The sequence below is a fragment of the Falco rusticolus genome, chromosome Z (assembly GCF_015220075.1).
Source record: "Falco rusticolus isolate bFalRus1 chromosome Z, bFalRus1.pri, whole genome shotgun sequence".
NCBI classification, from domain to species: domain Eukaryota; kingdom Metazoa; phylum Chordata; class Aves; order Falconiformes; family Falconidae; genus Falco; species Falco rusticolus.
In genome coordinates this window covers 29,106,351-29,133,555 of record NC_051210.1, presented here as the reverse complement: position 1 = coordinate 29,133,555, position 27,205 = coordinate 29,106,351, and the positions used below count along the sequence as shown (strand labels likewise).

The following is a 27,205-nucleotide window of genomic DNA, read 5'->3' as shown; positions in this document are numbered from 1 at the left end:
CAGACCATAATTTTTACATCTTTAACAAAGAAAATGTAGCGTCTTTGTGCAGAACACTTCAATTTCCAGAGTACAACGAGTTTTCTGTGGTTTGTTTCTCTTCAGGTTTACCTGTAGTTTAGCATCAGTACTTCATCAAATATTGATAGTAGCTTTGACCTGAAAAATATTTTGATCCACTAAAAATAATTTTTATTAGAGTCATCAGTGCTTTTAGATACAGAATTTAAAACAGCCATGGAAAAGAATGTCACCAGTTTACACATGGGGTCTTTTCAACTAAAAGGAGAATGTCATAGTTGAAAGTCAAATGCCTTCTTCAAGGTTAGTGATAGCCATGTAAAGTCAAACTCATTAGATTATTCCATGAAGTTGACTTGACCACTGTAAATCTGACTGAGTGCTAAGCTGAAAGTGTCTTTTTCTTTGTAAAGCTTCAGTTTCTGCCCAGTTTTCCTGACTTCTTCCAGTTCCCTAAGTGCCGTTTGTAGCTCTTGGAATATAATTTCTGGAGATTCTTGCTCCTTCATACTCCAGTGCAGGGCCATGTGATTTCTCATCCTTTCATCTAAGGAATACTGGGAGTAGTAGGATTGCTATTATTCAGGAAAGTAACAACAGATATGGAAGTCAGTAACAAATATCTTTTGGGTTTTGCTGTTTTTTGGTTTTGATTTTAACACAACAACTTACAGAACCATTCATTTCTGGACAAAAATAACACAACAACGTTTCTGCAACATGCAATACATCTTTCAACAACTGCTATTAAAAAGGAATAAAATATCCATCAGATATTGAATTACTTTATAAAATGCCAAAAATACTAAGCTATAGCTAAATTTTCTTCCTATGAAAACTAAACTTGAAAAGTGGTAATATTTTTAATGTCAAATGTGATTTTCTTCCCCTTGGAAAACTTGGAATACATAATTGTTCTGTAGAATGTAACACAGTACATAACCTAATTTAGGGAGTGCAATGTCTTGAAATTGTTCAACCTAATACATTTCTAAATAGTTTTACAATAATGGAAGATAAAACATGCTGGGTTTGCAGTTTAATTCTGGTGACTTTTCTGCCTGTTTCTTGATAGCTTTAAGTGAGAAATACTCCAGGGGTCCTACAGTGACAGCAAGGACAAAGTACAGACAATATAAATCTACTGTAAAGTTTAACTTTGTCTGAAGTCCTGTATAAATTAAAATAAAGGAAGAACAAATTAATTCAAAACTTCAAAGAAAATTATTTGCATATTTTAACCTCAGGTAGTTAACCACACACACAGCCCAATGTGATATGGTACTTGCCAGGAGCACTTTGTTTCATGTAATTCCCAGTAGCACTGAACTCCAAGGACGACCACGAAAAGAGCTTCAGCAGCAAAAAGTCAACATGTTGGAGCATGAGGTGCCGAGGTCTCTGGTGAGTCTCTGGGAACAGGCTATGTCTTCACTTGCCTTCCTTAAATATACCAACCAACCACAGATATAAAACCTTGGGAGAGGGCAAACAAATGAACAAGATTCACAGGGAGACACTGCACTAGCAGCACATGCTAAAAGCTACAAAAGGAAGCAGCTGTCTGCTGAGAGGCACTGGGGCGTTCATCTGCTGGCCTGATACACAGGGAAGGAAAGTTTGCTACTAGCCAGGAGCCAAGATCTGGGATGTCACAGAGAGACTGCTGGAACTGGTCAAAAGCACAGACTGCTGTCCCCTACTTCTGCATATGGGTGGCAATGGCATGGTAAAAAAAAACACCTGCGCAAAATCAATCAAGACTTCAAACCCTGGAAATGCAAGTGGAAGGGACAGGTGTCCAAGTGATCTTCTGTCTTGCCTGTGCAGGCGAAAGCCAACACTTCATGAAAATCAGTACCTGGTTTTGTGGTTATTGTCATTGCCAGGGTTTTGGTTTTGACTTTTATGGTCATAGGACATTCTTTGACAAATACAGTCTACTGGGGAGAGATGGGGATCCATGTATCTGGAAAAGGCAGGACAGTCTTTGCTCATAGACTGACTTGTGCTTTGAACGGACAAGTCTGGCAGTAGTGTCCAAATTCATGACACCTGCATGTTTATAAATGAAAGGGTGGATGAGCTCACCTTACCACAGTAATGGGGAATGCTCCCCACCCTTCTCCAAAGGCAAGAACTCAGTTCAGCCACCTCAAGTGCAGTATACCAAGACACACAGTCTGGGCAACAAACAGGAGGAACTGGAGCCCTGTGCCCAGTCTAGGAGTTATGATGTCATAGGAATCACAGAAACTTGGTGGGAAAACTTGCAAGACTGGAAGACTAAAATGAATGGCTACAAAATATTTCAGAAAGATAGAAAGGAAAGAAGAAGAAGTAGAGTTGTACTTTATGTAAAATAAATTTTAGTCATAGCAGTGAGTTACAGAGACCGTGAAAGTTCTATTGAATGCCTTTGAGTCAGGGGGTCTTATGGTAGTTAACTGTTACTGACATCCCAATCAGGATGACAATGCTGGCAAAAACCTTACTTTGGCTGCTCAAAGACATCTTGGGCCAACAGAATCTAAACCTCATCACTGATTTAAATTACATGGACATTGCAGGGAGAACAGCACACCACTACACATGTTGTCCATCAAGTTCCTGGAACGCATTGGGAACTGCTTCCTGCTACAGATGCTGGCCATGCCAGCTAGGAACAGCACATTGCTAAATTTATTGTTCACAAACCTAAAAGGCTTGCTTGACAATTTAACTACCAATACTAGCCTTGGATATAATGACAATAACATCGTGGAGTTTAAGACCCTGCAGTGCACACTGAAGACCAGCAGCAGGACAAAGATACTGGATTTTAGAAGAGCTAACTTCATTAGGCTGAAAGCCCAGCTGCAAGGATTCTTTGGGAAGAGTCCATGGATGGCAAAAGAGCTTGTGAGTGCTGGGAGTTACTCAAGAACAATCCCCTGGAAGCACAATAATAGTCCATTCCCTACAAAGAGAAAGGAAGAAGATAGAAAAAGAGACAACTCTGGCTTAGCAATGAACTTTTAGGTACATTTAAAAGGAAAAAAGAAATATACTGGCTATGGAAAAGAGGCAAAATATCCATCAAGGACTACAAGAGTGGGGTTAGAAAACAAAGGAAGTGTTCTAGAGGGTGTCTACTACTGTTCACCCAGGCAGGATGTAAGCACTGCTGAGTTATCCTATAGAATTAGGAGAAACTTCAGGACTGGTAGACATCAAATGGGAATATCATACTGCTGTGATGAACAGGTCTTGGAAATCTTGAAGTTTGTAGGAGGTAACTTCTTATTACAGGTATTCCATGAGTGTCACATTAAAAAGGGGAGTGGTTGTGGTGGTGTGTTCTTCAAATCCTTTATACTTGATCAGGCTGTCAGTTTCGCGGGAAAGACGAGACCCTTGTGCCCGACCACCCTGCCCGCTCCCTGCGTTCTGACAGCCCACCGTATCGGAGGGTGATTCAACCAACCTGTTCAGGGACCCTCCCGACAGCATCACTGTGTCAAATCCCCTATAACAACTACTCAAATCTCCAGACACTTGCACAAAATGAACTTTAGCTGAAGATTTTTATTATACAAAATGGAAGTTTGTGACAGGATGAAGTTCAGACATTGCTGGTGATAATACACTGACTGCAAAACAAGCTTAAAGCAATACACCTAAGAACAGCTATGAGTTAGTCATAGAATAAAGTTCTTATCCAGTAGGCATCCCTATCGAGAAGAAGACAGGTTCAGCCCATAAACTGGTCCCATAAGTTACGATGGAGTCTTCCTTAACTTCTCCTCTCCTTTGTTCACTTTTTATACTTCATAGTACATCGCATATTCATTTATCATACACAGGATTAGTTACAAGTTTCTCACTTCTAATCTAAATAAGTACACATCCTCAGATAGCACTACTGAAATTATTTACTAACTATGTGTGCTCCTCAAGTAGCGTTTTGCCCTCTTTTGGAGGAGCTATTTGAGTGGGAGGTCACAATCTACTACAATTACCTTTGTCCTACTTTCAACTAATTTTCTGTTGATGTATGTAGGTTGCAACATCTTATCAGCTTGTCTTCTCTTGTGGTCAGAACTTCCTCACTTGGATGCTTCCTTCTTTTATAATGGTGTTCTTTTCACCAACTAGTCTTTGTCTCTCATCCTTCTCAAGCCTGAATCCCTTAATCAGAAGTCCTTTTGTTCATTAAAATTGACAACTTTAGAGAGTGGGTTAAACGCTAAATCAGAGTGTGGTAATTTGGGAGTTTAGACAACAATGTCTCTCTTTCAGACTTGTTTCAGTCCAGGTCCAGTCCTTTTTCTTTACATTTAAGTGGAGCTCGAGTGACTCTAGTCATACATATTGTTGTTACTGACTGGTACCACATGCCCAGCGGGGTGTAGTAGTACCTTGGAGGCAGGTAGCTTTGAGATGGAGGTGTGTGTTAGTAATACATTGAGATTATTTCATTGTGGCAATTTTACCACAATGGTTGGCTCAGCAACACACATCTCTTAATATTCCTCATGTGACAACTGGTGCGCAGCTTATCAGCTGTGTGGTGCCATCAAGTTCCCATTCCTGCAGGGAGCACAGCAGAGCCTGGCTGTGGGGTCTCCACTCCACTCCACCCTCTGTTACTCCTATCAGCAGGTGCTAAAATGACAGGGTGTGTGGCTTAGGGAGCTGTGGTAAAGTAGATTCTGTGCATGCCAACCACCCTGAAAGTGACAGCTGTATTTTACCCTAAAAAGCTTTCTGTAATACTACACTTCTATTAGGTCTCAGTTTTCTCTAATTCCTCCCAAAGTAATTTCTCCACACATGAGCCAACTAGGAAAGATGTTCTCCTAGTCTGTGAATATAGAAAAACTCCTGGGGGCTGTGATGGTAGGTGGCTGTCCTGGCCACAGTGGTCATGAAATGGTTGAGTTTCATGAAAATTTTATGAGAAATTTTCAGTACAATTGTTACAGATCTGCTAATAAGTTAGAATTAATTGATGTTTTTTGATTTTATCAAATCATTTGGAATAAGAAATATATTTTAATGAAACTTGTAGTTGCACACCAAAAGCTGCTATGAAATCCTCTGTACAGCCCTATAGCAAGGCTAAAAGAATAGGTCAGAATCACCTAGTAGGAATGATTAGAACTTAGATAACAGACTTAAGAGTCAAGATGATTGGATACAGTATTTACGGGTAGACTAGGAGAATGCATTGAGATGTCAGAATGTAGAATTAATGGGAACTGGGGAGAGGATTTCTTTGTATTTGACCAGTCTTCTGTATGTAGAAAGTGTATTGAAATGTCAGAATATAGAATTAATGGGAACTGGGGAGAGTCGACTGGAACAACTTGTAGTTGCCTGCCAAGAAACCGTGAACTTTAGTAAAAGGTAATTCCGGCAGGGGGAGATCACGACCACCGACTCATGTACCACCTACCCAAATCGTACCCCAGACCCATTTCTGGACCTTTGTAACCTTTACTATGCAGAATCGGATATGGGAGGAGAGTATGTTAATGATTTTTGGGAAATATTACGATTATGCATGGATACTTAATGAATATGCATGAATAAGTTCTATATGGTGTATGATTTTGAAAATTGGTGTGCGTTGATTGTGAGAGGACTCGCTCACGGACCCGGCCTTTAATAAAGAAGTGTCTGCTTATCTACATCACATTGGTGTCGATAAGTTCTTCATTCTGAGATTTTGGTAACACAATGATAAAAAAGGAGAGCAGAGTTGCTACCCTGGACTTCAAGAAAGCAAACCTGAAGCTATTCAGGGAGCTATTTAGAAGAGTACTCTGGGAATCTGCTTTTGAGGACATAGATGTCCACAAGTGCTGGTCAGTCTTTAAGAACCACCTTCTAGAGGTACAGGAGTAGGCAACCCCACTGAGTCAGAAGTCAAGCAAGAGGGACAGAAGACCAGCTTGTCTGAACAGAGAACTCCTCATGGAGCTCAAGAGGGGAAAAAAAATAGCGTATGATCTGTGGAAGCGAGGTCAGGTTTTGCAGAAAGGTTACAGAGCCATGGTTTGTATATGCAGGCAGAAGACATAAAAGTCCAAAGCTCATTTAGGGTTCAAACTGGCCAGTGTTGTTTCAGATAAGAAGAAGGGCTTTTAAAATTATGTCAATAGCAAGAAGAGGTCTGAAGGAAACATTGGACTGATACTTATTAAAGATGGTAATCTGATTAAATCTTTAATAATACTGATAGACCTTGGGCTCCCTGGTCCCCTGAGTTGGAGGGTTATGACTGTACTAGCAGTGACTTTCCATTTGTAGACACGGGATCAGTTGCATCAGCTGACTTTTTGCAAGTCCATGGGGCCTGGTGGGATTCATCCCATTGAAGGACCCACTGGATGTTACGGCGGGACCCTTCTCAATTATCTACCAAATGTCTTAGGAATCTGGGCAGATCCTTGCTGACTGGAGGCTAGCCAGTTATTTCAATTTACAAGAATGGCACAAGAGAAGACCCAGAGAACTACCGATATGTTTGTCTAACCTCAGTTCCTGGAAAAAATTATGGAGAAGACTATACTAGGTACTACTGAAAGGCATTTAAACAATAATGCAATCATCAGGCATAGTCAACATGGGTTCACAAAGGGAAAGTCCTGTTCAACTAACTTGGTATCTTTCTATGATGATGTCACCTGCCTAGTCGACAAAGGAAAGGTGGTGGATATAGTTTTTCAGGATTTTGGTAAGGCTTTTGATACTGTCCATCCCAACATCCACCTGAACATGTTGCCCAACTTGACATAAGCAGATACATGGTGCACTGGGTGATGAACTGGCTAAAGGGCAGAGCTCAAAGAGCTATATTGAATGGGTTTACACCTGGCTGGTGACTACCCAGGGGTGTTCTTCAGGATTTAATTCTATAGGCCAGTCCTCATATATACAGTTCAATGTATTTATCAACAATCATCACAGGAGTTGAACACACCCTTTGCTGATAACTAAAACGGGAGGTGCACTTAGCCCTCTTGAGGGACAAAAGATTTTGCAGTGGGATCTAGATAGACTGCAGCATTGGGTATCACCAATGGCACAAAATTTAACAAGAATAAATGCTGGACTCTGCACCTGGGGTGGAGTAACACTGGACACAAGTAAAACTTACAAGAGGAGTGGCTGAAGAGCAGCCCTGCAGAAAGGGATCTGTGGGTGTTGGTTGACAGCAGCTTTGGCAGCCAAGAGGGGCAAATCTCTGTATCCTGGGATGCATCAAACACAGCACAGTAAGCCAGTCAAAAAAGGTGATTATCCCACTGGATTCACCATTGGTGTGTTGTTCTGGGCCCCACAACTTAAGAAGGATGTTAATGTCCTTGCATGCAAAGGAAAGCAGCCTAGCTGGTGGAAGGACTGGAAGGCATGTCCAATGAAAAGCAGCTAAGGACTTTGGGTTTGTCTAGTTTGGACTAAAGGAGGCTGAGGGATGACCCCATTTCTCTATACAGCTTCCCGAGGAGGGGAAGTGTAGGGGGAGGTGCTGATCTTCCTGGGATCCAGTGAAGGACACATGGGAATGGTTCAAAGCTGTGCCAAGGGAGGTTTGGACCAGACATTATGAAGTGTTTCTTTACCAAGAGTGTAGTCAAACACTGCAACAGGCTTCCTAGAAGGGTGGTCAATGTCCCAAGCCCATCAGTGTTTAAGATGTATTTGGACAGTGCCCTTAATAACATGCTTTACCTTGGTCTGCCCGGAATGGGTCAGGGTGTTGCACTAGATGATCATTGTATGTCCCTTTCAACTGAAATTATTCTATTCTGTTCTGTTCTATTCTGTTCCGTTCCATTCTGTTCTATCCCATCCCATCCCATCCCATCCCATCCCATCCCATCCCATCCCATCCCATCCCATCCCATCCCATCCCATCCCATCCCATCCCATCCCATCCCATCCCATCCCATTCCATCCCATTCCATCCCATTCCATCAGATTTGATCCAATTTGATTTGATTACATTCTAAGAATCTCGCTAGGGCATGCATGCAGTCAGGAAGGCTAAGGCTCAGCTAGAACTGAAATTGGCCGAAGACATCAAAAACAACAAGAAAGGGTTCTTCAGACACATGAGCAGTAAGCAGAAGCACAAGGAAGACATAGGACAATTTTTAACCAGTGCAGAGAATCTAGTTACTAATAATGTTGCCAAGGCAGAGTTTTTCAGTACATTCTTTGCCTCCACCTTTACCTGTGTGCTGAACCCCAGCTCATGAAATCAAGCAACTACACCAACACATATGTTGATACATCCTTAGTGGAGGAAGGATTGGTCTTTGGTCTTTTGCAAGGGCTCAATCCACAGAAATCTGTGGTCCTAGACATAACCCATCCCAGTGTATTAAGAAAAGTGCATGATGTTGCTGTTATGCTTGCTGTTTATAATCTTTGAAAAGTCACGGATACCAGGGGATGTTGCTGATGACTGGAAGAGGGCATATGTCATACCCATGTATTGCAAAGGAAATGGAGCAGGTGACTGGGAAAAGCCAACACAGATTTAGCAAAGTCAAATTATGCCAGACTAACCTGATCATCTTCAACAACAAAATGACATTTTTTGGTGATGTGAGGAGAGCAGTGGATGTCATTTACCTGGACTTCAGAAAAACAGTCAACACTATTTCCCACAGATGATAGGACTGAAAGCAACCTCACCAAATTTGCTGATGGTACCAAGTGGGTGGTAAGGTGGACACATCAGAAAGGAAAACTGTCTTACAGAGAGACATCGATTGGACAGACTGGAAGAAAGTAGTAGCAAGAACTGTATGAAGATTAAGAAAGTCCTGTACCATGGAATGACATGTGAAGAGACCAGTACAGGCTAGGATCTGTATGGTTGGGGAGCAGCCTTGCTGAAAGAGACCTTGAGCTCAGTTGTCCAGCCAGCTTTTAACCTAGCATAAAGTACACATGTTCAAGCAATGAGCAGCCAGTTTCTCCAGGAGAATGCTGTGGCAATGGTGTCAAAGGCTTTACTAAGGTCCAGGTAGACAATATGCATAGCCCTTCCCTCATCCACTAAGTGAGTCAGCTTGTCACAGAAGATCAGGTTTGTCAAGCCAGACCTGCTCGTCATAAACCCATGTTGGCTGGGTCTGAGCCCCCGGTTGTCCGGCATGTGCTATGTGATAGCGCTCAGGATGATCTGATCCAAAATATTCCCTGGCACCGAGTCCGACTGACAGGCCTGTAGTTCCCCAGATCCTCCTTCCTGCCCTCCTTGTAGACGGGTGTCACACTGGGTAACCTCCAGCCTTCTGGGACCTCCCCAGTTAGCCAGGACCGTTGATAAATGATGGAGAGTGGCCTGGTGAGGTCCTCCACCAGCTCCCTCAGTACCCTCAGGTGGATCACACCTGGTCCCATAGATTTGTGCATGTCTAAGTGGAGCAGCAGATCACTGATGGCTTCCTCCTGGACTGTGGGGACTTCATTCTGCTCCTCCTCATCCCTGTCTTCCAGCTCAGAGGGCTGAGTACCCAGAGGGAAGGTGCTCTTACTATTAAAGATTGAGGCAAAGAAGGTATTAAGTACCCCAGCCTTTTCCTCACCCTTTGTGGCAGTGTTCCCTGCTGCATCCAATGAAGGATGGAGATTAACCCTGGCCCTCCTTTTGTTTCTCATGTATTTGTAAAAACTGTTTTCGTTACCTTTTACAGCAGTGGCAGCCTGAGTTCTAGCCGGGCTTTTGCCTCTCTGATCTTCACCCTGCATAACCTTGTGACATCCCTGCAGCTCTCCAGAGCTGCCTGCCCCTCCTTCCAAAGGTGGCAAACTCTCCTTTTCCCCCTGACTTCCAACAAAAACTCTCTGTTCAGCCAGGATGGTCTTCTCCCCCACCTGCTTGTCTTTTGGCACATGGGGATGGCCTGCTCCTGTGCCTTTAAGATTTTTTTCTTGAGCAATATCCAGCCTTCCTGGATGCCTTGGCCCTTCAGAACTATCTCCCAAGCGACTCTGTCAACCAGGCTCTTAAACAGTCCAAAGTGACCCCTCCAGAAGTGCGAGGCAGTGTTTCTGCTGACCCCCTCCTCACTTCTCTGAGAATCAAAAACTCTTAGCATCTCATGATCGCTATGCCCAAGATGTCTTGTAACCACATCACCCACCAGTCCTTCCCTTTCTTTAAACAGCGGGTCTAATGGGGCATCCCCTCTGGCTTGCTCACTGGCCAGCTGTGTCAAGAACTTATTTTCATCACACACTCCAGGAACCTCTGACACTGTTTCCTCTCTGCTGTGTTGTATTTCCAGCAGGCATTTGGTCAGTTAAATCCTCCACGAGAATAAGGGGTAGTGATCTTGTGACTTCTCACAGCTGCTTACAGAATGTTTCATCTGCCTTATCATCCTGGTTGGGTGGTCTGTAACAGACTCCCACCAGGGTATTTGCCCTGTTGAGCCTCCCCCTGATTCTTACCCATAAACAGCCAATGTTATTGTCACTATCATTCAGCTCTAGGCAGTCAAAACAGGGCAACCCCACTGCCTCTCCTTCCTTCCCTATTCCTTCTGAAGGGTTTGTAGCCATCCATTGCAGCACTCCAGTCACGCAAGTTATCCCACCTGTTTCTGTGATGGTGATTATGTCATAGTCTTCCTGCTGCAAGACGGCTTCCAGGTCCTCCTGTTTGTTGCCCATGCTTTCGGCATTGGCTCAGATGCACTTCAGCTGTGCTATGGCTGTGCTATCAATCTCGCCTCCAACACTGTCATACTGCCACCAGGCTCATCTCTAACAAGCTTGGGTTTATTCCCTTCCCCCTTCAAACCTAGTTTAAAGCTCTCTCAACGAGCCCTGCTAACTCACAGCCTAGGGTCTTTTTCCCCCTTTAAGACAGGTGATCCCCATCTGTTGCCAGTAGACCTGGTGCTGTGTAAACTCACCTATGATCAGAAAAACTGAACTTTAGGTGTTGACACCAGGCCTCGAGCCAAGTATTGATCTGTGTGATCTTCCGATTACATGCCCCATTGTTCCCTGCAGCTGCCAGGATGATTAGTCAGGAGGGAACACTGCTGTTCTAATGTAGCAGTCACAAGATATTGTCTATTTACTTATTGTATTGGAGTTTTGAAGTTAGCCTTTAATCATTCAGATTTGGTCTTTATCTAGTTTTCTCTCGTTCTTCATCATCACAACATCTCACTATGCCTCAAATACCATGAATGCTGCTAGATACTAGTCATGAAAAGCTGTTTCATTCAAATGTGAATAAGGCAGAAGCTGTACTGTAATCCTTAAACCTGAAATTCCAGCATTGTCTTTCCAATGTTTGATTCTGGCATGTAATAATAGGCTGAATATTAGTGCTTGGGTCATCAACATCCTTCAAGTTACCCATAGGGAAGAAATAAAACAATGCAGTTGGAATAGAAATGATTGCTTTATCATGTGTGCCTAGTTTATAGTTATGAACATGTTTTAGTACTGCAAACCTGGGTCAGTTTTAATGCTTCCCCCACCCCCCCACCCCCCACATCTCCCACATCTCCCCTCCCCGTTTCTTTCCACAGCAAACAATCCGGGTATCCATTATTGTTGATCATAGTTACCATGGCAGTTATCCGTTTTAATAACATTTTTCATACCATCTGATTACTCTGCAAGGGCTCTGACAATTCATGAACACTGATTTCTTTCACCTTAAACATTGATCTATTACACATTAAGGTTGCTGATGCCTTTGGGTGCTTGCCAGTCTTCCTGTGATGACAAATAAGAATGCTAAATCACTTACTGAACTGTTGGTTACTGGGAAGGAGGAAAGGAGTTGTGGGATTAACCAGAAGTGCTTTAATGTTTGCTTTTCAGTAAGAACCCAGAACTCCAGAGGCTTGCTCAGCTAGGCCCCCATACACATCCTACTGGTCCTTCTTAAATCATTGTTCTCCTGATACAGTTGAGCTGGTTTATCTGACATGCTTCTCTTGCCAGTAACCATCACAGTACCTGCTCAGAGTTCCTTCTCTTCTATCTAGCTACGTTGTTTCTTGCCTGATTTATTCAATGCCACTGGATCAGTCAGTGAATTTTGTAAGGCTTTTCTAACCTGGTGCTTGCTATAGTTCAAATATGCTCTTAAATGTTGCAGCACTAGCATGCAGTAGAAGTAAAACACTCAGCTGTACCAACAAAGGAGAAGAAAAGCAGCAAAATGTTATCCCAGCAATGGACAATGGAATGGATAATGAAAGATGGCAAGAGAGCAGGAGAAGGCCCCTGGAAAATTATAACACAGAGCTTGTAAAATGCTTAGAAGCATTTTCCATCCAGAAAAGAATGCCATTATTGTAAATAACACATACAATTATGGAAGAAAAAAGGCAACTTGGAATTTTTGATTTGTTTACAGAAAGGAAAATTATGTAGAAGAGGTATCTGGTTCTGGAGCTCTAACAAAAGTGTCTGCTGGGTGTAAAGACAGGAAGAAAATATCACACTGGGGAGGAGGAGAAGCAGAAAAGAAGGAACAATCTGCTTTATTCTGTCCAGACCTGTTTATCCATCCTCAGTCAAATAGTTAAAATATTCTTCTTGGTTTTACAGCTCTAAGATAAATTGACTCTAATGGGACTAAAATGACAGACCTAAAGTTTGAAGCCCTACTTAGGTTTTTTTACAAACCAGAGCAGCATCCCTCTAGAGCATTTTGAAATAAACTGCAAGTGACTGGCAGCTCACCAGTATATATTTTTATACTAATGCCTTGCTGCCCTTCAGCTGATCTCGCCTATCCTGGTATTCTATAGGTAGAAGAGTCTATCTCCTGGACCCAGGATTTACCAGTCCCTGTGATACTGTTGCTTATCCACCTAAAGTCTTAAACATAATCATTTGCAATGAATCAACAATATGCCCCTTCAGTTAAATAATTTCTGTCTAGTTTGCAGGAATACTTACTGCCACACAGATAATTCTGACTGTGAAGGTTTCGCACCTCATAAAGTAAATATATAGCAATGAAGGCATTTTATAAAGTGCTTCTATGGCCATATTGATGAAGTATGATGAAATGGTCCATAATCCTACATTTGCATTTTCAGTAAAATCCAATAGCCCCATGAATTAGCCAGGTATAGTAAGGGGCAGAGTCTCACTTGAGCTCATTCTTCCTTCTCCTCATTTTCACATGGAAAACCAGAAAAGCAACATGAGATGAATCAGGACAGATTCTTTTGAATAACCCTAGCTATTCAGTGACAAATTTAAACAGATTTCTACCCAGTATGGTTCCACTGAAATGCTAGTAAATTTATGGTTTTCAAATGCTGTAGTGCCAACACAATGCTGCTGAAATATTTACGCTGGCTTTTAAATATCCCTGAGGAAATCCAAGCAGAAGTCTATGAAGTACATAACCTTTTACCTCAAAAATTTCCATAAAAAATTATAAATTACTTGAATAAAAACTCTCTTTAAATTTCACACAAAAATAAATCATGCAATAGTTTTCTTAATTTTAATGGACTTTTGTCCATCTGAAATACATAAAATTTTCAGTTCTGGAAAAGGAAACATCCTTTTATCTGTAAACCAGGCACAGACCAGATCACCTTAGTCATCTGTTTTTACATTTTTCCTCTTAAAAAGTATAAGTTCCAGGAGTTTTACTTAGAAGTCAAATACTACAGACCATCTATTAAAATACAGGGAAACAGTAATGTTTCTTTTCAGAGTATCTTCCACACTTAGCAGAAATCCAATCATAAGAGGAATTCAATTAAGCTTTCCTAAAACCATCAGATACGTCTTTTAGCAAGTTAGTACTTTCATTTTTAAGGATTTCTAATGCCCAAAGATGGTATTTGTTACATAGGATTGCTCTGAGCTATAAATATTTTATCTAGGTATAAACTCCAGAGAAAAAAAAACCCAACTAAGAAAATTCTAAAAGTTAACACAGCCTAGCAAAACTGATGTTTTAATGCCACAGTCTTAAACATAAATTTGGCTTGGACACTCTTTATTAGAATAATGGTGAAAAACCACTAAAGCTTTGACTTTCATCAGCTAGATGAAAATATGCCAGTTTTGAAGAAAAATAATCATGTAGATTTCTTTCATTAATACCTTTCCCATGTACTATCTATTGGTCACTCCTAGAGAAGAGATAGTAGGCCTTGTAGAACTTTGAGTTTGCCTACAAGGTCTTAATTATTTTGCCTACAAAAATCTTCATAAAAATTTTGCCCCTCTCCCAGCAATCTTTTAAACTGATATCATCCTACATAGTAGAGAAGCACACAAACTCTTGGGTTTCCTGGGTTAACACTGAAGATACATTTGCAGAGGTTCTAATAACCCTGTTGGAGAAGTTTATTAGTAAACCAGTTATGCATCACTACTGATACTAAAATTACTTGTGCCACTTACACCGGTTGAGGAAACAGACTCCCAAACAGTTTCCATGATTAATTCATTTGTGATCCTGCAACAATGGAACTCATTGAAGAGCAAGGTGATCAGAGCCACTTTTAAAGCACCTCACCTTGCCTCTGCTTTGCTTAAGCAGTTGTGAAAAAGCAGACATTGAATTTTACAGATCTCTGGTGAAGTCTGTATTTCCCATTGTATTTCTTAGGTGTATTTTTGCTTCTCAATACAAGAAAGGTAAAACACAGTTAAAAAAAAAAAAAAAAAAAAAAAGAGGTATTACTTATATTATTTATTAGCTGCTTTTCTCATAAAATTTGACTTCTGAGAGCCAACACTTCCAGTAAGAATTAGCTTTACCACTTTTTTCACAATAATATTGGTTTAATTAAATATTAATCTATTTTATAAAAAGTCTGTAATGTTGGTGACTTTTGAACTGACATGACACACCCACGTACCCCACATCAAGCCCAAGATTTCGATTATATCAAAGCTTTTACAAGGCTAAATCGTGTGCCACAATGAAAAGTAGAGCCCAAGGCAGTAGCAATGCCTGAATTGCAACTACAAGGAATAGATTATGTGAATTAAATACATAGGAACCTAGGAGATGAAGCCCATCCCAGGATTTTGGTCAGCTTAAAAATGCCTTAAAGTACTTATGCCAAACTGACCAGAAGGTGAAACTTCTAAAAATCTAAAATCTGGCAGACAGTCTGAGCATGAATGAGCAAATAAGCCACTCGAGAAGCAGCAGCATGCACATTCTACTTTATCTCTATGCTAGAGAGCAAATCAGTCCTAGCAATTGCCATGATTTTATAAGACAATGAAAACCACTCTCAAACTTTGCTTTGTTCATTCTTCCAGCTTTTGTCTCCCCACCTAATGTATATATAGACAGTAATTTATTGGGTGAGGAAAAAAAAAAAAAGTTATGGTAGCAACAACTACAGCCCTGAAAACAAATGTCTTTCTAAACAACCTATTGATATCCGTTGTCTTAGTACAGAGTTGAAGCAGTATAAATGAAATCAATGATCTTTGTATTCTTTTTTGTATCTTACGAAGAGAGAGAAAGAACATGGGCACTGAGAACCTGGCATGGTTTTCAACACCAAAGCTATCTTCACAGAAATTTGCACTAGACTTGGAGGACTAGTCATTTAAAAATATCTGAATATGTTTTAAATGCCAGGAAGCAGTAATTAGCATCTCTATAATTCCAATGTTTTATTTTCTTCATGGCCAAGAAGTTTTGATGTACTTGAGGGCTTCAACTTATTTCAGTGTTACTCCAACTGATAGAGCACTTTTGTAGTTTGTGATGCTTGATGTGATACATTGCATACTCTTTTACGCTCAATTGCAACAGCATCCATAGATTCTTGCATCTTTTTTTCCTCCTCCAGGCCTTAAGGAATTCAGTATCTGACACTATTACTTTAATTCTACTGGATGGTTTCGATTCACTTCAACAACACGTGTGAGTACACTGCTTCTAATTATGATGTAATAACTGGTTTCAATCAAGCAAAGCACTGTTTTAAATTTGATGAAAATGGATGCATAGTTCTCTGAAACAAGCAACAGTAATGTTTTAAATGCTTATCTTCTCATGGGGTAAAGTATTTTTTTCATTTGAAAGAAAAGCACTCTACAGTCCCTATTTAAATACCATTTTCTACAAGTTTCTTCACAAAAAATGTGATTTTTAAAAGGAAAGTGGATTTGTATTTCTTTCTTTTATTTCAGTTTTTCCTGTAATGCTAAGAAGCTGGCATCTCCCTGGAAGTGTAAAGTATTTAACCATTTTATGGTCAGTTCAAATGTTTTGTCACTGTGCATTTCTCTGTCTTTATGTTTAAATGTTGCCTTGCAGGTTGTATGCGTTTTGTTTTCCTAGATTCTGAGAACAAAACTCAGATTTACGTGCTTTCAATAGTAAAGGTTGTAATATAAAACAATCCAAATACTTTGGCTTTAGAGTGTCTTATGAAGATGAAATCTCAGAAAAAAATGACAGCTAAAAGTTTTTTTTCCAGTAAAGAATTCCAGTAAAGATAAAGATAAAAATTGTTTTCCAGTAAGACAAGGTTTATAAGGAAATGCTAACTCCTGAGGGATTAAGAGATTTACAAGTGTGGAATAAGCAAAAAATCCCTAACATTTACTAAAGGTAACAGGAGATACAAAAACTTACACAGAAATTGAGATTATGATTTAAAGTGGTGACACACGATTTTCCTTTATGATTTTTTGATTTTTTCCCCTCCTTTAATTTAGATTTTTCTCTCAGTCCTGAAAGGATGAAGCTGATTAAAGCTCATTTGAGCTGGGGAATAAAAGGCTAAAATTCTAATGTCTTTTTTTCAGAGGGCAAAGGTTTTTAGCATAGGCCTTTGGGCTCAGGTTTATAAGGGAGTCTTCAGCTATTGAAAGCTGAAGCTCGGTGATGGCCGCAGAAGTGTCATCACAGCCACTGACAGCCACGGGTTGGCCCTTCAGGCTGGCTGACAGCTTCCCCTGAAACACCAGCAGCCAGAGATTTCCATTCTTAATATGCTGGTGTTTAGACTTTTTTTTTTTTTTTTTTCCTAGCTGGAAAGGGGGAAGGAAGCCTTATCCTCCATCTCCACAGGGAGGAGGCCAATATAGGCAGATGGCAGCCATCCAGGCTCAGAGAACCAGGCTTGTCCCAGTCCTTCAGACATGTAGAGAACAGGGAAAGGATGCCCTAGCCTAAAGATGATCTCTTTTTTTTTTGTTCTCAGTAGGTGAAAGTATCCAAAACCCACAGTGTTTCATTTCTTTTCTACTTTGATAATTGTCATTTATCTGACAAAGCAAGTTTACTCATCATACTCCCTGGTTTTGTAAACATTAATGCTATGGGCCAGATCTTCAACGCAGTAAAATGCACTTGTGCTGGGCAAGTGGTTTAACATACAGTGTGACATAACATTGTGTGACACATGCAGGTGGCACGGTCAGTGCTGGCTTTGCCTGGCCCTGTGGCAGCTCTCGTGGCCTGGAAGCAGTGATGTGACTGAGCCCACCAGCTGCCTCAGGTCACAGCAAGGCCTCAGATCTCTTCCAGGGAGCCAAGTCAGGGCGAGATCTTTCCAGTTTTCTCCTCTCCTCTGTTCGGTGCCTGCAAAGAGGTCAAACACAGAGCACCACCCCTGTAATTGCTGAAAAGAGGAAGAAGCTGAAGTGAACTTAAAAGTCAGGTTCATTGCCTCTGAGGCTGGAACTGGAAAATGCAGTGTGAACAGAGAACTTCAACCGAAGCATTGCTTAACATCCCAGAAGATTTCCACTGCTCTCAATTAAGGTTTCTACCCCTGCTCTGAAAGTCTTTCTGGTGAATCCCTAAGTTTCTAGTGGGCCAACTTGGATGAGAAATCAGCATAAGGAGCCCCCGTGTTCAGAAAACAGTGGCGGTGTCATGGAGGAAGGCTCTGCTGGTCCTGCTGCTTGCTGACACGAGCTTGGCATGCAGGAGAGCAGCTGCTGCAGCTCCCCAGTTTCACTGTAGAGCTCAAGGGCCACCATCTGAGGAAGCCGAGTGACAGGACAGGTATGCCTGGCACTGGTTAGGACAGCAGCAGTGAGGGAAGGTTTGAGGCCTCTTTGCCTGACCAGCAACATGAGACAACATACAATACATTTTCCTTGCCTGGGCGCTGCGCTGGGGTTTTAAAGTTCTGACTCCAGCCTTGCCTTGATTTATGCTTTGGGCAATTCCTTTGGACAACAAATTGTAGCTAACATTGAGTGTGTATTGTTGCACAGTGAGTGTACTGACAATCCTTATGAACACCAGGCTGGTCAGGGGAAGAGAAGCAGTGGCTTCCCATGGATAGTGAAGTTTATAAGTTTAACAAGTGTTTTCTGGATATTGTAGTGAGAAGCGAAATGAATTTTGAGAGCCAAAGTTAGCATTTCATGAATGATTTCCCATCACATATGTACTCATTCTGATCAAACTTGGTGCTGCAGTTAAAAAAATGGGATTTTTTTAGCTTTTAAAAAGATACTTCAGGTAACCCTAAATACCTTTCCCATCTCAACTTGGCAACAATCCTTTCAAGTCTATGCTCTTTATGTCATTGTGAAGAAACTTGTAAAAGAGACATTTGCAACATGACCAGCAAACACAATGAATTTGGGCATTTGATTGATCCCTGACAGAAAACAGGGACAGCCTTAGTTAAGTTCAGTTGCTGGGTTAAAACATAAAAAAGGAAGTCTGTAAGACTAAACGGACTTTGGCTTAGAGATAGCTGTAAATAAAAAAAGTCAGCGCTTTCTATCACCATTGGCATGAATGTCTAACTAAGCACATTCGTTACCTAATACAGATAGTTTGTTGCAATGATGTATTGCCGACTAAGCAACAAGGTTTTTTTCTGTTACATTTTTGAGAGTTTTTCCGGTGTTGAGGAGTAGAATGGAATACAATTGTATCAACTTGGGCCAATGCAAAGGCGAGCTTAGCACAAGGCATTTTGCAGAAATCATCACTTTAAAAAAAAGTGTCTCGGGTTCTGCTGTGTCCATATTGAAGCTACAGGGTTTCTCTCTACTCATCTGCAAATCTAAATAGTGAAGTAACTTATGTAATTCTGGCATCTGTTCTCTTACATTTCTCTCTCAGTGTTTTTGGCAGCTAGCTCATATCCAAGTCACAATGCTGAAGAAGGCCCAGCATCAAATGAAGCATTTTAGTACCACACATATATGTGATGAGGGCAAGAATCCATTCTAGGCAAAACAACAGAAAAATTAAATGGAGAGAAGCCATCAATTAAGATGTAACACTGAAGCACTCAGACAAATATTTAAGTACAATGGACAACATTTTTTTGATTTACAAGATTTTCAGAGGAGCTTAATTGGTCTCTGACAACTGAAGGCAATACTGGTAACAAACTCCATGTTATTTATACCACCTATCTGTTTTCCCCAAGCCCATATATGCAGTCTCATACATACGCTTTACAAAGTCTGGAAACATCTACCAAATTATTCAGATCTGCAAAAAAAAGAAAAGCTTGAAGTGAGAGGGAGGCATTGTCTGTGATTTTAAACAGCTGCTTTCTGATCACTTTATATGATAATGCTCAAGAGGAAATTTGAGTCCTTAAGTCAGTGACATCACACCTGCTGCAGGACTAAACCTACTTATTCCACCTCCTACAACTGTGTTTAGTTATGAAGGGTTTCCTCACACCACAAGGTATTGAAAAAGAGCTGAAAACATAAACTTTATATTTTACCAATGGGTATTAGAGTTACATGCACTTTGATGCTTGTGTATTTGTACTTCTGACAGCATTAATGTTGTGACCACAACAGTCTATGGATGTAACTAAGGAAATGTTCACTGGGTAGTGACCTTCTAGTTAATCAATCAAACTTTCATTAGACCAGGAAAAAAGGTAATAAAAGATAAAGTCCTTATAAAGCATACTTTGATTAACAGTACCAGGGAAATGATAGCAAGTATATAAGGAAATACTAATTTGGTATATAGATCACCAGCTCAGGGAATTTTCAGTGCTTCTATCTTTACCAAGCTACAAACCCATAGTTCAAAAGAATTAATTGATGTAGATCATCTCTCTTGCAAAGCTGAAAAGTAGGCTTGACTTGCAAATGCATTTTTTGGTCAAGTCATCATTTCTCCATGTCAAAACATAGCAACTTGATAAAAACATGAGCAGTTAGAGTTTAGCAAGTGAGGAGCTGGAAGCTGATCATATGGGCCTAATGTTAGGCCCTCTAACATAAACAAAAAGTATTATACAGTTTTTGGATAGTTATCATGTGTGTTATATGTCCAGAATAAAAACAGAAAATAATATCTTTAAAACACATGGGCAAATTAATAGATTTTTTGACTGTGAGATACCATGAAGCGTATCCTGTAATTCAGAATAAGAATGCAGAACATTATTATTACAATGATTATTTAAAACCAGACTTGAGTGTGGACATTTGCAGTTTGTCTGTAATGCATTGCTTACTGTCTTTTACAGATGTCGTAAATATAATAACTACAGGAGTTTTTAAGCAATCTGGACGTTGAAAGCTTTGATATCTATACATTGAAATATTGGAAATTCATTACTAAATTGTTCTAATGTTTACAGTGCTTGTCTTTGATGAACCATTTCCAATTAGACCCACTTGCATGCTCCTAATGCTTTTTCCTGAAAGAATGAACAGAACCAATCTTTTAATGTCCATCTGCAGCAGCTTAACATGGGCAGCAGGCTGCCAAACTGGCTTTCTTCTGCTTCTCTATCAGTGATGTGGTCCTGAATTATATTTCTGACTGACTGTAGCAATGTAGTTTTATAAGAGAAACGTACAATCCAGCACTTGATAATGCACAGGAAAGTTATTAATCTATTTGAAAAGCATTGTTGAAAAAAAACCCCAAAACCCAACAGAAAACCCACAAAAAAAAAAAAAAAAAAAAAAAGTGCGAACCCTAGAGATGGGTAAAATGTTGGCAAAATATGAAACATGTAAAACTGATAATATGCAAGGCAGCACAATAATCTAGGAAAAATAAAAATTGTAAAAATGTGCTGGTTTTTCCTCTTGCATTATATTTTCAAGGACCAAAATGTCAAAGCTGTCTTGCTTTGGCACTATCACAAGTTTTTGAAACATTTAAGATCCAGGAAATTCTAGGATGCTTTAAGCAATTCTCTTAACAGTATTCCCAACAGTTTCATAATAAGGACAAACACATAAGTAAAAGTAGATCCAGAATGTTCAGAAGACTCTGTGAAGAGCTCCCTGCACCAAAGCTCTGAAAATAAGCCTACTCTTTAAAATTTTTAAACTAAAAACCACTACCAGTTTAAGTTCTCCCAAAGTAGTTTACTGCCATTTAAATTTGAAATTAGGTTCTATATGTGTTGCTGAAAAGTTATTTTTGATCCTAAGCTGCACAGCATGAGAAATATGAAGCACTGTAGTCACTGGTAAGCTCTCTTTAACAATTTCAGACCATTTTAGTAACGTCTTAGAAGCTTTAGACAACTACCCCGACAAACTACCACTGGGTAACTCTCCCAGACTTCTGATCAGGTGAAAACTGCAGAAATACTGGAAAATGAAAAATCTCAATGCCCATCTTCTGTCATGACAGAAAGAAGCCTAATCTGAATGCACTGCAAATCCAGAGAATTCACAGTAATTTTTGTTTTCTTGGGAGGCAGGAGGTGATCATTTTGCTTATTTATATTAAGCTAGAATCTTGCTATGAAAATTTAAGGCTAAGAAAAGAAAGATCCTATGCAGAAGAACATTTTTGCTACCTTGCGCAGCTAAGGCTCAAAACAATTCCCCAGCTCCAGTCAAAGCCCTTGCAAACCGTTATGGCTTGCTCAGTCCCTATCCTACTTCAGCTTCTAACTCCCCTATTGTAATCTGAAAAAGATCATGGTACGTGGCTTGTTTCCTATATGCACTAAGGAAATGTTCCAGAAAGCACACAATACAAAATTCATAGTCTCCAAACTCTTATTTGGTTTAACAGAAGGGCTGAACTATGGTAATTGGAAAGACCCATGGATATTTACCAAATTGGTTAAAACACTTGGAATAACAGCAATTGCTTTAGGTTCTAGATCTTAATGGATTACATATACAGACTAGATTATAACGAATGAGTAGTTGTTGAAACTTAGGTGCAATACTGTTGCATCAGCCCTTGTGGAGATGATGGATGCTGGTCCTCATCTGAAAACTGGGCATCCATGGACAGGCTGGTCATGGAGTAATGGCATTGCCTTTGGAGATTAAACAATTAGTTTTTACTGACCTTCTCCTCACCTCTTTTTTTTTTTTTTTAAAAAAAAAGAAGATAGCTAGATTTAGAAATACATTTTGGATGAGTTCACCTGCAAACTCCCTTATTTGTCACAAAGGCAAGTAATGAGCTTTATTATGTTATTTAATATCTGCTATGATATACTCTGAATTTTCTGATTCATTGCAACACTTTCTGCTTCTTTGTCACGTGAACCGCTAGAGGTCAATTAGACGCCATTCATCTTTTTCCTCTTACTATTGCAGTGGACACCTTCTAGTAGTGTAACCCATTCACAAGCACTTGTTAGACTTGGATAAGAAAAGACTATATAATAGTATTATCCCACTTAATTGCTGAAATACTGAAATAATGCTACTCTAGACCAAAAAATAGATACATAAAAAGAAAATGCTTGTAAGTACATATATTCCTGTAATACCTTGGCTATGACAAGCTTGTAACTTGACAAAAATGCCTTATCCTAGCTAACTTACCACTGAGTTGAAGAAGAGCTTCAATTGAAGGCCAGCCCTAAATTTCAAATGTAACCTGCTATGAATGAATACCTCATTACCTGGCCCCAGGTTCGACAAGGTACTGTGTAGTGTGAATAACTCTAAGCAGTTGAAATGAAAGATAGATTAGAAAAAAAAGATATAAACACCATAATCTTATATTTAACATTTTACTGTTTATTGGCTAATAATAAAATACTAGGAATGCTAAGGAGAATGTAAAAAAATTATAGCAAGTTTGAGTGCATATTAAACAGGAATGTAGACTATTTTTCCCATCAAAGTCTTCACCACTTTCTAATACAATTTATGTGTCTGCCCTAACTGTCTACCCCCAAAAGCAATACAAATACAGAAGTAACTATGTTCCTCAGATTTGCTGAATAACAGTCTCTGAAAACTGTGTTCCTATATGTTTTTCTTTTATTCATTTGCTTGTGGTCTGCATTTTTCATAGAATGACAAATATATCTTGCTTTGTTTTGACATGGAGAAATGACTTCTTGACCAAAAATGCAGGTAGTTCAGCAACTGGATTTGCTGGTTTATAGATGAATGCAAATGAACCTTTAAATGAAATTGCTAGCTGGGATATTTCTGGTCTTGTTAAATACTGTGTTTATATTCTTTTATTTTCGTAATTGTACCGAAGCCACCAATTATTTCACAAAAGGCTATGCAGTCAGCAACTGGTGAGAAGAAGGGAGTTATGAAGGTGTCACGGCACTTTCCAAACTATCAAGCTGCAACAAAGTCTTTTACCACCACATACCAACCTACTCTTCATGCTAGGCCCTCTACTGTCTTCTCCTTGTCTCTCCTCATCCCGGGCAGGCACACATACTCTCTCTGCTTCCTCCTCTCTCTTCTTTGACTACTCCCTCTTCATTGGCTGCCCAACCTCTTAACAGAACCAGCCACAGCTGCACCTTATCTACATCAGCCAACCCAAAGCCCCTGAAGCGAGCCCACAGTTGGATATTATCAATACTAATTAACCCAGCTTCATTCCTTTACATGAAGGAGTCTACTGAAATTGCCACTTATGTTCTGGGAATCTGATTCTGTCTCAAAAATCTGGTTGTCAAGGATTTCAAGCTCATTCTTCAAATGTTCTATTTCACAGTGTCAATGCCTATGAAGTTTGAGCTGCCTTCCTTTAAATGAAGGTAGACTGCTTAACCAGGCAATTTTCCTCTTCCTGGAGACTGGAGGCATCAAATTCAGTTTCAGTGTTTTGTTTCACTGAAAGTGAAATCTGCACAGACTGTGTTTTTGGTTGTTCCCTATTCTTTACATGCTGGCACAGCATTAACATAGGGTGGGTGGTACATGTACTAAGTCATGGACTTTTCAGCTGCTCAGGCCCTGCCAATGGGAAGTCTGGAGGGGCACAAGAAATTGGGAGGGGACAGAGGCAGCACAGCTGACCCAAACTAACCAAAGCAATATTCAAAAATATATAACGTCATGCGCAGTACACAAACTGGGCAAAGTTGGCTGGGGGGGGTGTATCACTGCTTGGGAGGGACTGTGGTTTGGGTACTGGCTGGGTATCGGCCAGTTGGGTGGTAAGCAACTGTATTCTGCATCACTTTTTTTTTTTTCTTCCCTTCAGTTTTATTTCTCTTTCTCTTTTTGTTATGTCCCTTTTTGTTACTATTATTACATTTTGCTTTATTTCAATTATTGAAATGTTCTTATCTCAGCCCATGGGTTTTACTTTTTTCTGCTTCCCCTCCCCATCCCACCAGGGCAGGGGGAGTAAGCGAGTGGCTGCGTGGTACTTAGCTGCCAGCTGGGGTTAAACCACAACAACATCAAATTTCCAAGTTTTGAACTTGGCAATTCAATAGAAGATGCCACTTCAGTCAAGAAATGTTATTGATGATATTCAGTCCTGTATTGGTATTGAAATAGATCACAATAAATATTGCCAACATCAAGAACACCACATGTTTAGGATGCCAGTATAAAGCACTTTCACCCTTCAAACAAGTGTTGTCCAGGTGTGTAATTGTTAAAAACAATGATCTGGTGTCTGCAGGAATAACAAATATGGTGGTGTACTCAACCCAAGCCGAGTCTGTTTCGCCTGCGACTGTAACTGATGAGTGATCTTCCTCTCCTCCTCTCAACTCACAACCTTTTTGTCACAAGTGTTTTCTCCCCTTGTCCTGTTGAGGAGGGGATGTGAAAGGGAGGCTTGGTAGTCACCAAAATCTTGACAGTCAGCCAAGATCAGCTCACCACTCCATTTAATTCCCTACTCCAGAGTCTCACTCTCTTTCCTTCTATATGTGATATTGATGAGGACCCAGATGAGGAATAACTCCTCTCCATTCATGGTGAACATATTTTTGCTAAGACCTTCATGTCTTATAGCACCTTCAAGCAGGCCATTTCTTAAAAAGAAGCATACAAAAACCAACCAGCAGCAAAAAAACTCCAAATAGAAATAACAATAAACCCTAAAAGAACCTTGCGGGTTTGTTACTATTCCCTAAGATCATTAAAATTCAAAATGTTTGAGTTAATAATCTCTCCACTGACTTCCATGTTGTTGGTTTAGATGTATAACTGGTTATTTTTTCTGCCTCTCCATCTCATAAACAAGAAATACAACCCTTGTACTTCAGCCTTCACCTGGACTCCTTATAGAATTCACGAGTTCAGCTTCCTTCCTTGTTTGGGTATCCATATTTTTCCTTGAAGAACATTTTAAAAAAGAAAAAGAACTGAAGTTGGAGTAAACAAGAGCATCATAGTGTATATGGAGAAAAGCAATGAATTTAATTTGCATGAGAAAGACAATTTAATTATATAGTAATTAATTACATACTGATACTTCTCATTCCTTCCCTGCTACCAGGACACGTCTACCAGTGCACAGATTAGACTAGTTCTGGGGTTAAATGGGAGCTGTGTGGTAGAAGGTGTTATCTGTATGACCCCTGCATTATCTGAAACAGAAGAAACTACAAAATAAACAGAGATCAGGGGAATGAAAAAAGTAAACATATCTCTTGCAGTTACAAGAATTGAATGCTGGGTTCCTTGTTCTACCTTGAATGTCTTCCTCCATCCTCTAGGTCTTTGCCTGTTCCTCTCTCCCTGAGGCTGCCTGCTACAGCTTTTCTGCTGATTAGCTGTCTCACTTGGATGTTTTCTGTCCCACCAGTTAGTAGGCAGCCTGATATGCCTCATCAAGACTAAATTAGCCTGTGCACTTTGTGTGGGAATACTGCAGTCATGCCCTCCAAGTTCCTGGGTCAGCAGGAGCGGCCATGCCGGTGTGCGCAGGTCACTGCAACTCCACACATGCTTCACAGCTGCCCAGAGATACTGCTTAAGGCCCGGTTCCTCTCAGCACACACACAATTATTCTGGAAAAGAAACTTCACATCTATAGATTGTCACCGCTCAGCATGTGCAAATCGAGATTTTCCAAACCCAGAAGTGTGGCTAAGTTTTTCTAGCTAACTACAGAACTTGCATCCTTTATACAGAAGGACACTTCTGCTGGTAAACACCAAGTCCTTGTGAAAAACCATAGATTACAGCTTTTTCAGAAAAAGATAGATCCATATTATGTTAATTCAGACAAAAAATCGTTTTTTACCTAGTGCCTGTTGGAAGTTCTGTAATGGAACACAAATCAGTTCAAATACACAGGTTTAAGAACAAAAGCCTTAACAGGCAAGACTACTGCCTGCTCATGACTTTCTTTTATATATCAAAATTTTTGCTTCTGCCAGTTGCACCCAGGGAGGCAGGAACTTTTGAGACTCCTGTCTCTGCCTGCTGCTGGGGAAAGCCCTCTCTGATGGCATGCTCAGCAGACCATGCCCTTGGGTCAGAGTAAGCAGAGGCCCGTTAGTTGCAATGGAACAAAAGTTGTGTGCGGTGTCGAGTGGTAGCAAGCAGACTATTTGCTCTGAGATGTTTGTTCTTTCCCTCTTTGCAAAATTCAGTGCGATCTATATACTAAATCAGTTCAGCTCACATTGTGAAAAAAGGTGGCAGTTAATACACAAAAGTGGATGCTGGATGGCTTTTCATTCTTATCTGGTTATTACTGGCAAAGACTGAAACCAATGTAAGAGCTGTGGACATGCTCTCTCAGGGAACCACGAGATTACCTTTTTTCCAGACTAATACCTGCTCACATTGTTTCAATGTCTTTAAAAAAACTAAATCAGATGAGATGGACAACTCTACCTAAATCTACCTGTTAGACTTGTCTTCTTACTGAAGACAAAAAGAATGTACGTAAATTCTCATCTGACTTAAAAGACAAAGCACTATGAATGTTTTTCAGCAGTCAGCATTAGTGGCATGCATTCACAGTAATTTCAAGCCTATGTAGGTTAAACCTATGTTAGAATGTCTTTAAAATTCTTCTCAT

General features: G+C 40.2%; 1 protein-coding gene across 1 annotated transcript in view; it reads right to left on the bottom strand.

Moving 5' to 3' along the window:
- Nucleotides 1–325: 325 nt before the first annotated feature.
- LIX1 (limb and CNS expressed 1) overlaps nucleotides 326–27,205 on the bottom strand; it is a 30,738-nt gene continuing 3,858 nt past the window's right edge. Inside the window, 6 exon segments of the mRNA XM_037373860.1 lie at nucleotides 326–374; nucleotides 376–596; nucleotides 11,310–11,365; nucleotides 11,368–11,405; nucleotides 14,441–14,622; nucleotides 15,795–15,856. Coding sequence (XP_037229757.1) covers nucleotides 326–374; nucleotides 376–596; nucleotides 11,310–11,365; nucleotides 11,368–11,405; nucleotides 14,441–14,622; nucleotides 15,795–15,856 — 608 coding nt within the window.